The 14874-nt window shown below is 37.8% G+C and overlaps 1 protein-coding gene across 3 annotated transcripts in view; it reads left to right on the top strand.

Annotated features, from left to right (window-relative positions):
- The window catches only part of SLCO1A2 (solute carrier organic anion transporter family member 1A2), a 150809-nt gene that overhangs the window by 83510 nt on the left and 52425 nt on the right, over positions 1-14874 (top strand). For 2 of the 3 annotated variants that reach the window (XM_054442082.1, XM_054442085.1), the window contains exon 2: positions 1409-1529. In XM_054442082.1, the coding sequence (XP_054298057.1) occupies positions 1470-1529 (60 nt within the window). In that variant the 5' untranslated portion in view covers positions 1409-1469. Of the gene's footprint in view, positions 1-1408; positions 1530-11390; positions 11557-14874 lie in introns of those variants that run through there. The other variant, XM_054442084.1, reaches the window with a different exon arrangement.

The following is a 14874-nucleotide window of genomic DNA, read 5'->3' as shown; positions in this document are numbered from 1 at the left end:
TGAGAAGAAAGAAATGAGGGCGGTTGAGAACAATAACCTATGAATTTTTTCACCACTTACATACCAAGCAAATTGCATTTCCTTCTACACTGTCTGGTTCTATTCCAATGTGTTTTATTTAAAAGTTTTATCTTTCCCAATAAAAGTTTAAGTTCCTTGGAATCTGGGTCCAAGCATCTTCCACAGAAACATACTTCTCTCACTAGTTTATATTCTCCGTAGGCACGTACTTGGCTTTCTTGCTCACTGCTGAATGCTGGTGCGTAGCACCATGACTAGCACAGAGTAGATGTTCAATAAATATTTGTTGTATCTGTGAGAGAATGTGTTAAAATAACAAAACTCAAACATAATAGTGCAGTGACTATTGCCTTAATGGGTGTGTGTTTGGATTCAGCACATTTGTAGAGGTAAAGCAGTTGGTTTTTAAAAAAATTAGTGCCATTCAGGATCACTTGTTAAATGGATATTGTTTAAAGGACTTAATTAATTAATGCTGGGGATACTGTCAAGAAATCATTCTAGAAACTAGAATAAATATTGCCAAAGTGAAACACTTTGGTTTTGATACAAAATATTGCCTTAGTTTCAAGATGTAAAACAAACAAAATCTTTGATGGGATTAGTAGAATTTATTTGCATTTAATTCAACTTTTTGTTTTACATATAAAAATGTGCACCTGTGTATTATACATCTGTACATATATTTCCACATATATCTATACCTATTATGTATAGCTACATATAGATACTCATTTATATGTTTAATCTCCTAAGTCTTACATTTTAGTTTGCAATTGTGGGATTATTTTCCAGATCATAGAATTGTTTGTTATTTTTACTAGGTTGTTTTCATGATTAAAATTCCATGTCTCTCCAGGTTTCCATGTATCAGCAGTGCCCCAGAAAGTGTTTCCCTTCCTGAGACTCTAGGGAAGCCTTGGAATGCAAATAACTTGAAAAGAGAGCCTGGCCAAAAAAAGATTTTTGAGCCTTGGTAGGGTTACTGAAGCAGGCTTTTAGCACAAACACAACTCAAAGTATGTGTGTTATTAAAAGCAGCTATTTTCATGTAAGTCTTTTGGTACTATTTGTTTTGGCTAGAGAAGTGAAAAGCTTTCTTTTAACCATGTGACCATTATTTTGCAAGATCATAACAAACAATTCTAATATCTTTAATCTCACTAAAGAGTAACTAAAGTTATTTGATGTACCTTTTGAAATAGAAAACCAACAACTAAATCTTCTCTAACACCATGAGTTTCTAATCTGTATTAAAAGCGTTCCAGGTATTTTTGTAATGCAGTGGATTTCAATTATGTTGTTCATTTTCAGCACTTACTTCAGAAGAATGATGCTTTACAATTTTGTAGTTAATTTAACATATTTTTTTTGTTTGCTTGAAAAGGTAGAAGTAAGACATATCAAGATTTAAAACATAAATAGCTTGGAACACCCTGAAGAGCAACATGGGAGAAACTGAGAAAAGAATTGAAACCCATAGAATAAGATGTCTTTCCAAGTTGAAGGTATGGAATTTTTGTATGTGGATATATGTGCATGTACACTAGTTTTTAAAATATGACAGTCCTGGTAAAATTGCTCCTATCTGCATGAAGTGATCTAATATTAATGCCATATTGCCTGTTCTATTGGTAATTTCTTGCTTTAAAGAAGTTGGTTTTATAACTGAGGGTGTGTCTACACAGGATTATTGATTCAGGCAAGTTAGTCCTAAATGGCTTTGAGGGACTTAAATGGAAGACAGGATCCTAAAAATTTCCAGGCACACATACTGTGGCAGGATTTATTTTTCTGGATCAAAGGCCATGCTCACTCTTGAAGGGTTTCTAATCCAGAGAAATGTGGGAGTCACTCTCAGAAAATGGCTCATTCACAGAAATGCTTTGTTGATTTGTATGCAAAGATTTGTGTGTGATTACCCAGCAAAACAAATGTTTTCTTTAAGCTTCGGCAACATAACAATAATTTCCTATAAGAAAAATGGCCATTTTGCCAGCTGTTCTGATGTTTTTTTTCTGTTTCAGAGAAAATTCTGTTTTCTAGCTTCAAAGTCATTTGTATTCAAACAAAATTTGAATTTATTATAAACCAAGGGATCTGGACATTTGTCCTGATTCTATAGCTAGTGCCTGCAAGTGGTTTCAAAACTAAGACACTGTCAGTCATTTTCTCCCTATCTGAAGTTTGTTTTCTGTTTATATGTGTGTTGGGGAAATTTAAACATGTATACAAAATTGGAGAATTATGATATAAATCTAAAAAAAAAGACTTGCCTGAAATGTTATGTTAATTAAGAAAAACTCTTTGTGCTTCAGTTTTCTCATCTGAAAAGGATAATAGCAACATTCCCACCTTATAGGATTCTTTCATGTTTGAAACAATGACTGGAATATTGTAAACTTTCAATATAAATATTAGCTATTAATATTAACAGCATTTGTGGAGAAAAGTCAAGTGGTATTTATAAACAAGAGGTCTTTAATTTTTGATTGCTTTGGAGTTTAGCAAGGTTAGATATTGATGTGGATGTTATGACAAAATGCTATAAGCACAAGTTTATTGGGTAAAAGTGAGAGGCAATTGCTTAATAGCAAGTTAGGCTTCTCTGTTTCTCTGAACTTAGAAATATACTCATTAAGCAAAATTCATTAGGAAGCATGAAAGGACTATTTTCAACACATTTGCTTTAAACTTTGTTGTTGAAATAAGTTGAAAGGGCATTATTGCTAAAAGCTAGTAGGACTAGCTTTGTAAATATAGAGATTATTTAGCACTAGACATGAGCCAGAATAGCCACTAATTTCTTTCATTCTGTGAATAAAACCAAACTAGTTAGGCAACCCATGTGTTTTACGGAAAAAGCAATGAGGTCATGATCCATCTAATTTCCTTTCTTAACATGTTAAGTAGAATAAATTATTTTTCCAAATTTGATTTGTACTTGATTTAGTAGGACTTGCTTTTAAATATAAAATCTGATTTATAAAACTAGGTGAAAATAGTTTACTCTTAAGAATATGCTCTGAGAAGGTTTATAGTGGGAAGAGAGAATATCCACAAATGGTATTTAATATAAAAAATAGCTAGAGATATGGCCATACTATGCTGTAGTCAATCACAGTTTTGATTCATATTAAGATTGCTATTCAAATTTCTAGGTCCTTTTCACATAAATTTTTATTTAGGTTTCTCAAAAATAATTGATAAATTTTGGCTTAGATGTATTGTGTGGTGTGAATGTGTCCCATCCAAATTCCCATGTTGAAATCCTAATTTCTAAGGTGATGGCAGTAGGAAGTGGGGCCTTTGAGAGATGATTAGGTCACAAAGGTAAAGCCTTTATGAATGGGTTCACTGGCTTTATAATAGAGGACTAAGAGAGATTCACTGCATTTTCTGCCATGTGAAGACACAGTGAGAAAGATGGCAGTTTATGAATCAGTATACGGAGCCTCTAAGCCAAAAATAAAATTCAACCCTCCCAACCCCTGCTCCCAGCACTGAATGGACCTCCTCTGGGTCAAGAGCCTTCCAAAGTTAACCTAAAAAACAAGTTTAGGCTGTGATGGGAAGGAGGTGTTGGACATGCCTCGTTATACCCTCCTATCTTTTGGAATTCAGGACTAACCAACCATCATTAACATCAACACAGACCTTAAGTCTGATAAGAAACATTTATATCTATTCTCTATGAAGCCTGCATATCTAGAGGCTTTATCTGCATGATAAAACCTTGGTCTCCACAAGCTTTGATTGTAAACAAGAAATTATTTTTTATTATTGATAATAACTCTTCCAACAAATTGCCAGTCAGAACATTTTAAAATCTACCTGTGACCTGCAAGTTCCTGCTTTGAGTTATCTTGTCCTTCCCAATTGAACCAATTAAATCTTACCTGTATTGATTGATGCATTACATCTTACTAAAATATATAAGAGCAAGCTGTACTCCACCTTGAACACATGTTTTTAGGACCTCTCTGAGGCTATACTGTAGGCATACCTTAACTTTGGCAAAATAAACTTTCTAAATTGATTGAGACCTGTCTCAGATACTTTTGGGTTCACAAATTAGCAGCCATGAAAGGATTCTGAGTGGAGGTGCCCCTGACCTTTGATGAATCTCCTATGGGTACTTGGTACCAGCCTGAGCTATCCTTATGGCTCAAACTGATAGGACAATTTGCTGAGGCCTGGGAGCCCCCACCCACTCCAGAGAATCCCCAATCACCCTAAATTTGGTTAAGATCTAAAGTTTATTTTTCTCTACAACTCCTCCTTTTGAGTTTTACTTGTGTCCAACAAAGAAGGCAAGTTTTCCTGCTTCCATGACAATGGAGCGTGGGCAACTCCTTTCTGGAGTTTCAGCTAATTTCCAACAGGGAAGGCAAGTTTGAGCTTTTTTTTTTTCTGCTTCTAAGATGGTAAACAGCAGTCTTGAGCCAGGGTCTCATTCCTAGATAAGTAGCTGAGTTGGGTTTTTTTTTGTCTCAGAGATTCTCCTTAATGACTAAAAATTAGAATTGACAGACAGCTAGTCTTAATTTCTCCTTAGCATTAGAGTGCTCAGTAATCATATTGTTGGGTTTTTTTGTTGTTCTGGTGTTGCTCCCATCAGATTTGACCAACTCTACCCAACTTGGTCAAATTCAAATGAGAATTCCAAATTATGAGCAGCCAGACCTCTGAAGTTGCTAGAATTCCTCATAGCTGAAAAAAAGAAAACAAACAAATTATGTGCTTGGTTTCTGTTGCAGCTTCCTGTCTTAAAAACACAATTGTTCTTTCATTTTCTTTTCTTCCACACTATTTCTCCTTCCCCCTTCACTGTCTGCTACCAAAAAAAATCTAGAGAAGGCATCAAATGACTTGAACCCCTTAAAACACTCAGAACAAAGGCATCACTCACCCTTTCTTTCTCTGTAGAGTTTCAAGAGTCATGGGCAGTTTCTTCTTAAGATCTAAATGTTCTTATTCAAAGGTAAATAATTTTTGTCTAATTCAGAGGTTATTTAAGGATTATATATAAAATGAGGTAAAAAGGACCAGGAAATAAGAGATGTAAAGAAAGTTATAAAGAGGTATTTTTGGTAAGAAAGCTTAAAAGAAAAGTAATTTTATATGAGAAAGAATCTTGCATGATGAATTTTTGTCCTAAAATAAAATGACTCGTTGTTCAAGAAAGAGAAATATTTGCATCAAATCAGAAAGTCCAAGCATGTTGTAAATTGTCTAAGTTGTAATAAGGTTAGTAAAACAGGAATTTATTAAAATGTTATGTGATTCAGTTGGCTACAATTAAAGGAAATTATAATAAATAGTTTTTCTAAAAATTGAACTTTGATATTAAAAATACACTCATGCAACACTAAAGAACTGGTTAGAACAAGATTTATTAAAAATGTTGAGTTACTCTTAATGCAAGAACTTTAAAATTTTTGAATTCTATAATCTGTTTCTTTTTAAAATTATTTAGATTGATATTTTAGAACCTGTGCCCTACTGCTTCAGTTTTTTTCTCTTTTGAGAAGGCCTGGAATGCTAACTCTCTCCTTCAACTTTTTTTGGCTCCTGTTACTTTTTACTTTTATTTTTTTATTTTATTTTTTTTGAGGCAGGGTCTCACTCTGTCGCCCAGGCTGGAGTGCAGTGGCACAATCTCAGTTCACTGCACCCTCAACCTCCCAGGCTCAAGAAATCCTCCCCTCAGCCTTCTGAGTAGCTGGAACTACAGGTGTGTACCACAAAGCCAAGCCTTTTTATTTATCTATTTATTTATTTATTTATTTAGTATTTTTTATAGAGATGGAGTGTCACATGTTGCCCAGGCTGGTCTCGAACACCTAGACTCAAATGATCTGTCTGCCTTAGCCTCCCAAAGTGCTAGGATTACAGGCATGAGCCATGGTGTCTGGCCTTTTTAAGTTAATAGTTGAAACTAAGAAACAGAATTTTTGAAAACAGGCAAATGAAAAATATTTTGGATCTGCTTTTGTCTGTATGTCTGTTATAGCTATATGTTTATATGTGTCATGTAGAAGTAATATTTCACTACAAAATTATATTAAAGACCTCTAATCACTTGGCTAAAAGAAAAGTAAGTGCTTTTCAGACCGAAGGAAGCCACCAAAGATGCCTTTTAATTCATATGACCTTAGTAGTTTTGGGTAAGACTAATTTGGTCAATTTAATCTCAAAATTACCTCCAGTAGTTTAAAATCTTAAAGTCATGTTATGTTAAATTAAATAACTCCTATTTTTTTCAATGGGAATCTGGGTTACTAAGAGTTAAAATAGTAGGAGAGTAAATGGTGTTTTTGGTAAAATTTATAAAAATACAATGATGTAGCTTTTGCTAAAGAATTTTTTTCTAAGAGTTATTTTAAATAAAGATAAAAATATTATATAGATAAAGCTAAATGGATAAAGAGAGAAATTAAAAGATGAGTGAGGAGAAACCTTGACTCCAGGGTGGCCATGTGGTTACCTATGGTAGGGAGCTGCAGCTGAGCTACATTCAATTACCAAAGGTAAAATTCATTAGAATTTAGAGATGGATTATACTCCTGAGGAGTTAGCTCTCCAAATGCATAAGGAGATGCAAACTAATAAAAAAAAAAGCAAAAATATTCAATCTCCTGGTTATTGTTATCTGTAATTGCTAAATGAATGTACAAGAATGCTGGGTTGATCCTTAAGGCTGGATCAGGCCCAGAGGTGGGTCTGTCCCAGCTCAGGCCACTAGACTCCAAGCTACCCACAGAAAGAAAAATTAAACCAGGGCAACAAAAGTTACCTCTGAGAGCTGTGGTTACCAAGAAGATAGTCAATATGTGGGAAGGGCAAAACCAAGTAACTATTAAAACCAGAGGGTATAATGCAAAGTAATTGTTCCATTTTGTAGATTGATATAATCAGCTTCTTGAGAAACCTTAACTACTTTAAAGAAAGAATCCTTTATTTTTAAGGCTACAAAATGAAAGAGCTTGTTTGGATTGATGCAGGATTCACAAATCACTATTAAATTGCTGATGAGTATATGTGATCCAAATGTGTAGGAGGTTATTCATAAGAGAACAACCTGCCTAACTGACTGGATAATTGCTACTGTAAGGTCTGTTGACCCTGGAAATGGGACTTCCCAACCATCCCTATAAAATGCCAAGTGGAGCACCCCAGATAATGTAGTTGATATGCTTCACATGCAAGCCATGTGAAACTGTCTTTATAACCGGGACATTCTCCCATTGAATATGACTAGTATCCAGTTCAGTGCCTTGTGACCTCTCCCCTCCCCTTTGCTCACTGTCCTGGAGTGGCACTGGCCTCTGAAGTAATTCTTTTTTGGTATTGGGAGTAATTCAGGGGAAACTGGGTGGGGGAAATCCCTCCTGCCCTAAGTGCAGTTGGACTGTACAGAATACTCCAAGGGCCAATGGTAGTTCAGCACAGAAAGAGGGAAGGCCCCCAAGTCAGAAAGAGCTCCAGAGACCTCATGGCATTGTAGGACAGGGTGGTGGGCCAAGGTTAGGACACTGCATAAAACAGGCAATCCCACCACCTCTACCTGCTCATGCCAGGAGAATCCATAACTGCCTAGAGGCCTGAGACCCCTACAAGTGGTAAGGTGAATAGGCATCTATCCAGCCTAGCAGTAGGATTGATGTCTGTCCAGCCTGGAAGAGGGGCACTAGGTGACTCCCTCCCCTTCTGTTGTAAATACTGTAATTATCAGATAATTTAAGTTATTCTCATTTGTAACTGCATTTCTGGTTCAGGCCAGAGTCATTTGGTATTAAAAAAAGACTGAGTCCTGTCCCAATTTCTCTTCTCTTTCCCATAGATTCCCCCACCTTTCAAACTGTTTTGTATCTATTTCAAAGGAAGATATCCCTGAGACTGGGTAATCTATAAAGAAAAAGGGGTTTAATGGACTCACAGTTCCACATGGCTGGGGAGGCCTCACAATTATGGTGGAAGGTAAAGGAGGAGCAAAGGCATATCTTACACAGTGGCAGGCAAGAGAGCATGTGCAGGGGAACTGCCTTTTATAAAACCATTAGATCTTGTGAGACTTATTCACTATCATGAGAAAAACACAGAAAAACTCACCCCCATGTTTCAATTACCTCCCACAAGTTCCCTCCCGTGACACATGGGGATTATGGGAGCTATGATTAAAGATGAGATTTTGGTGGGGACACAGCCCAACCGTAGAATTCTGCCCACGGCTGCTGCCAAATCTCATGTCCGCACATTTCAAAACCAATCATGCCTTCCCAACAGTCCCCCAAAGTCTTAACTCATTTCAGTATTAACCCAAAAGTCCTAACTTAGGAGCCAGTAAAAAAAATCAAAACCAAGTTAGTTACTTCCTAGATACAATGGGGGTACAGGCATTGAGTAAATAAACCCATTCCAAATGTGAAAAATTAACCAAAATGAAGAAGATGGAGGACCCAGGCAAGTTTGAAATCCAGGGCGCAGTCAAACCTTAAAGCTCCAAAATGATCTCCTTTGACTGCATGTCTCACATCCAGGTCACACTGATGCAAGAGGTGGGTTCCCATGGACTTGGGAAGATCCACCCCTGGGACTTTGCAGGGTACAGTGCCCCTCTCCTGGCTGCTTTCATGGGCTGGTGTTGAGTGTTCTGTGGCTTTTCCAAGTGCACGGTTCAAGTTGTTGATGGATCTACCATTCTGGGATCTGGAGGATGGTGGACCTCTTCTCACAGCTCCACCAGGCAGTTCCTCAGTGGATACTCTGTGTGGGGGCTTCAACCCTACATTTCCCTTCCACACTGCCCTAGCAGAGGTTCTCCATGAGGGTCCTGCCCCTGCAGCACACCTCTGCCTGGACATCCAGGTGTTTCCATACATCCTCTGAAATCTAGGCAGAGGTTCCCAAACCTCAATTCTTTACTTTTATGTGCCTGCAGGCCCAACCAAAGCTTGAGACTTGCACCCTCTGAAGCAGTGGCCTGAGTGTACATTGGCTCCTTCTGGGTCCCATGGCTGGGTCCCATGGCTGGGACCCAGAGCACCAAGTCCAAAGACTGCACAAGAAAACCATTTTTTTTCCTCCTAGGCCTCTGGGCCTGTGATGGGAGGGGCTACTGTGGAGACTTCTGACATGTCCAGGAGACATTTTCCCCATTGTCTGGGTGATTAACATTTGGCTTCTCATTACTTATGCAAGTTTCTGCAGCCAGCTTGAATTTCTCCTCAGAAAATGGGTTTTTCTTTCTTTATTGCATCATCAGTCTCCAAATTTTCCTAACTTTCATGCTTTGCTTCCCTTTTAAACGTAAGTTCCAATTTCAAACCATATCTTTGTGAATTAATAAAACTGAATGCTTTTAAGAGCACCCAAGTCACTTCTTGAAAGCTTTAGTTTGAAATTTCTTCCCCCAGAGACCTTAAATTATGTCTCTTAAGTTCAAAGTTCCACTGATCTCTAGTGTAGGGGCAAAATGCTACCAGTCTTTTTACTAAAGCATAGCAAGAATCACCTTTGCTCCAGTTCCCAATAAGTTCCTTATTTCCATCTGAGACCACCTCAGCCTGGATTTTATTGTCCATATCTTACCAGCATTTTGGTCAAAGCCATTCAACAAGTCTCTAGGAAGTTTCAACCTTTCCCACATCTTCCTGTCTTCTGAGCCCTTCAAGCCTGTAGGAAGCTCCAAACTTTCCTACATTTTCCTATTTTCTTCTGAGCCCTCCAAACTGTTGTAACCTCTGCCTGTTACCCAGCTCCAAAGTCATTTCCACATTTTTGAGTATCTTTACAGTAGCACTCCACTCTCTGTACCAATTTACTGCATTAGTCCATTTCATACTGCTGTGAAAAAATACCTGAGACTGGGTAATTTATAAAGAAAAAGAGGTTTAATGAACTCACAGTTCCACATGGCTGGGGAAGCCTCACAATCATGATGGAAGATGAAGGAGAAGCAAAGGCATGTCTTACATGGTGGCAAGAGAGCATGTGCCAGGGAACCGCCCTTTATAAAACCACCAGATCTTGTGAGACTTATTCACTATCACAGAACAGCATGGGAAAACCCATGCCCATGATCCAATTACTTCCCAGTGGGTCCCTCTCACAACATGTGGGGATTATAGGAGCTACTATTCAAGATGAGATTTTGGTGGGGACACAGCCAAACCATATCACGTGGTAAATTTGGAGGTTAAGTGCAACATGGGCACTCCAGGTGACATTACTACCACAGAATCACAGGCTGATCAAATTTGCTGTCCACATGGGTCTTACAGATGCTTAATAAAATATTGGGGTAATTAACAAAGAATAATGAGAAAGGCAAAAGGGAGTCAGAGGACTCACCCCAGAGGGTGATTAAAATATTTGGACATTTCATAAGAAATAAAATGAAAATTGATGGGGTTGAAACAAAGGTCTTTACAACACTATCAAAAGTTGGGTGGACCAAAGGGAACCCCTACTGGTCCTCCAACATTAAAAGTCCCCATATCAGTTTTCTGCATTTGCCCCAGATTGGGGAAATTGAAGAAACAGCAAAAGGCAGAGGTTATAATGAGGGAGCTGACATTGCCTGGGGCAAATCTGAGGCAAATTAAGATGAAGACTGAAAAAAGAGCCCAAGTCCCTCGGCTCAATCCCTTGCTGGGAACTCAAATCATTTTTCACCAGAAAAGATAAAATGGTCTGGGGGTAGAAAAGAAAAGTTCCTCAAACCAGAACATAAAAATGTACAGGTTGATAGGATTATGAAATTTGAGATGTCTAAACAGCCTTTATGTAAGGTAATTTTAACTCCTTTACCTAAATGTCTTGTGAAAATTGGTATTGTACCTGATTGGGGGATGTTTCTCCTATCAAGTACGATGAAACTGAAGTCATGTAAATGTGCCCTTTGAGGAATGTTAATTGGACACACTAAATGGAAACTAGTAAGATTGCCTGAGTCTACACAAGGTAGGGCAGAAGCTGAAGGGCTAGTAGGGACAAATTCTCCACTTCATATCCATTTGTGGAGCATTTATTAGGGCTTATGGTAAAAGACTGGGAGCACTTCCCAATGACAAATACTAGACTAGAGAATTTCCAGTTGAGGGACATTTACTGCCTTGTTATGGAATGTTAACTGAAGCTACCCCTTTGCTAAAGGAAATAATGGTGCCCCAAAGAGTTCCATAATAAAATAAAAATTGTTTGCATAGGATCTTGCTACCTGAGGATGCAAAGAGGAGATACTTATGAGCAGAGAGCATTCTTTTTCCCCTAGGGCTGACTCTGACTCTGTAAGGAGCTGCTAGATTCTACAGTGCCTGATAAACAGCTCTCATATGACAAGAACTGCTTAGCATGTGAATGGCAATTCAAGGTGAACAAAGGACATATTGTTTGGAAGGCTGATGCTCTGGTTAAAGAGTCAAGAGAATCTTTTTCTTTTAAATTATTTATTCTGTAGAGCAATTGGGTGAAGTATGTTTTTATGAGCAAATTTACCTTTCTCTCCAAGTTCTCCCAAATTTGGAAACCGTGAGTATTCTGGTTTTATGACAATATAGTTATTTGCATAAGTTTAGTAAGAGTCTTTTGTTTTAAAACAGGACAATTGGAGACACTGGTTATTTTACCAAGTCTTTGACTAGAATAACATATTTTCAGGTAAATTTCCAGCAAAGCCAACTTAAAAAGAGCCTATATGGTCTGTCAATTTCTTGCTGCACTTTATGCAAATAATCAGGCCAAGTATAATAAGCCTAAAACTTATTTTTACACACAAACTGGTCTTACTATAATTTCTCTTTAATAGAAAAGGAGGGCTAGAGAGAGAGAAAAATTGTTTCAAAGGAAAAGTTTAACACTTGTTACTAGATTTCAGCCCCGACTTTTGTTTTTGAATGCAGATTGAATCATGAATTATTTCTTGGCTATAATAATCCTCTAAAGAATAGCAGATTATAGTTTTTCTTCATATTTTTAGTTGAATCCCTAATGAGATAGCTTCCATTTTCCATTCTGATACACAAATACTCTTTTGATTGTCAAAATATTAATGTTATTTATCTCTCCTTGGTTTACTTCCAAGGAAACTGGAATGATGGTATTCTCAAGACTAGAGATGCAAATCTCTCTCATTTGGCATCCCACTGAGCCCGATCTGTTTTTCACCGCAAATGCCCTTCTGTTAAGACTACACAAGCACCCTCCCTCTAGGCCTAAGGACTGTTGCGGAAGAGGTGGGTGTGTGAGATTGTAAGGGCTAGGTTTGAGGAAGTGAATTAGTTCAAAACATCCAAATCAAGGATGGATACACAGATGCCTAAACAGCTGGTAAAACAAAGTTTTTTGACTTCTGAGCTACTATGTGGCATCTTTTCATCCAGCCCAACCATAAAGAATGTCATGCTATTTGTAGAATTAAAAGAAAATAACTACTGAGAGGATAAAGATACCTTGTGACAAAGCCTTCTGGATATAGGACTCCCAGTTATGAGCTGTGCAGATAGATAGATATGTATTTTTAAATTTTATTTTCATTTATTTATTTCCTTTTTGAGACTCACTCAGGGTCTCACTCTGTCACCCAGGCTGGAGTGTAGTGGTGCCATCATGGCTTACTGCAGCCTTGACTTTCTGGGCTCAGGTGATCCTCACACCTCAGCCTCCCAGGTAGCTGGCACTACAGGCATGCACCACCATACCTGGCTAGCTTTTTGTCTTTTTCTATTTTTTTAGAGACAGAGTTTTGCCATCTTGCCCAGGCTGGTCTCAAACTCCTGGGCTCAAGTCATGAACACACCTTGGCCTTCCAAAATCCTGGGAATATAGATGTGAGCCATGGTGCCTGGTCAGTATATATTAAAAATTTTTTTTCAGAGCAATGCTTATGTTTTGTGTAGCTAATTGCTATAAGTCCATAACTAAAACCGAGATTATAGTAGCTCGATGCATAGAAGTTAAAGATAAGTCAGTTTTGTAACCTGGCCTTTGGCTTTCTGTTTGTTGATTTTTTACTGAAAAAAATTTAAGGGGTAATGAATGCTTGTCCATGTCCATTCCTATCTGGCCTAGAACATTTAATTTGCTATAAGTCTTTTGACTCTAAGTCCCTTGGCCATAGGGAGTCCCACTGAGGCACAGGATGGATCTCAAGCAGGCAGCCATGCCACCCCAACAATGGTATGAGACAAAATAAAACTTTGGTAGACATTGCTGTTGCCTCTGGCAAATCTTAGGTGGAAGAGGGAGAATGTAAAGCAAAAATAAAATTCTGAGGACCCCAACCATCTGAATGGACCCTTCCTCTCAGCCAAAGGCATTCCAAAATTAACCTGAAAAGCAAGTTTAGGCCATGATGGGAAGGAAGGGTGGGTCAGACATGCCTCATTGTACCCTCTTCCCTTTTGGAATTCAGGAAAAACCAACCAGAACTAACATCAACACAGACTTTAAGTCTGACAAGAAACATGTACATCTATTGTTTCTGAAGCCTGCTACCTAGAGGCTTTATCTGCATGATAGAACCTTGGTCCCCACAAGCCCTTATTATAACCCAAATATTATTTTCTATTGATAATAACTCTTCCAACCAATTGCCAATCAGCACATTTTAAAACTTTAAAACTACCTATGACCTGGAATCCCCTGCTTCGGGTTGTTCTGCCCTTCAAGATTGAACCAATGTAAATCTTACATGTACTGACTGACGTATTATGTCTCCCTAAAATGTATAAAAGCAAGCTGTGCCTTGACCATCTTGGGCACATGTTGTCAGAACCTCCTGAGGCTGTGTTATGGCCACATCCTTAACCCTGGCAAAATAAACTTTCTAAATTGATTGAGAACTGTCTCAGATACTTTTGGGTTCACAGGCATCAGCCAACCCAAATTTGTTAGTGCCTTGCTCTTGGACTTTCCAGTCTTTGGAACTATGAGAATTAAATTTCTGTTGTTTATAAGCCACTCAGCTTAGGGTATTTTGTTGTAGCAGCCCAGATGGATGAAAACACTATATTTAATCTTATTCGATTTTATCTTACTTTCAGCTCTGATTTCTTCAAGATGTTTTTGATACTTACTCTGTCATTAATTCAATAAACTTGTATTGGGTGCCTGCTATTTGTCAGGCACTTAGTAGGCACCAGAGCCACAACGGTAAATAACATATGGCTCCTGTCTCTGACTTGCTCTCAGAATAATGAGAGAGGAACTTATAGACATCCAAATCCATAAATAAAGTGCACTGTAATAGAGGTTGTAATCAAGTTAGGTACACAGTAGGGTGGGCAGATAAAGAATGAATGAATGGTTAGGGCTTACCTGGGGAGCACAGAGGCAAAAGAGGCTTTGCAATAGAAGTAATAAAATACCTGAGTCTTGAAAATGAATTATATATTTACCAGATGAACAAAGGGAAGAAAGAAATTATAACTGGAGGAATATTATATAAAAGCACTGACCTATAAAATAGCAGGGTTAATTAACACAGCTACATGTGGAACACTGTGTCTAAGGACAAGCAACAGCAGATGATACTGAAATATAGATGAGGCTTTGTTTACTATCTTAAAAATCAGAGATTTTTGTTTATAGGAATTACTGAAAAGTTTTAAGAAGTAGAATATGCTAACTATGTATTTTATTAATTTATTTCACAAAAAATTATGATCCAAATTAGTGGAGGTGGCATGTGAAGGAGAGTTTGGAGGTAGACAAGGCTAGAGGAGAGTAAACAGGATTTCAATTGTCTGAGCTAAACTGTTCATACATATGAGAGGTTTCATCATACGTATGGTAGTTAAAAGCATGGATGGGCCAGAACTTCCTAAAGACAGCATGCATAGCAAAAGG

Source organism: Pongo pygmaeus, chromosome 10 (genome assembly GCF_028885625.2).
Source record: "Pongo pygmaeus isolate AG05252 chromosome 10, NHGRI_mPonPyg2-v2.0_pri, whole genome shotgun sequence".
NCBI lineage: Eukaryota > Metazoa > Chordata > Mammalia > Primates > Hominidae > Pongo > Pongo pygmaeus.
This window is presented reverse-complemented; position numbering and strand designations above follow the sequence as displayed.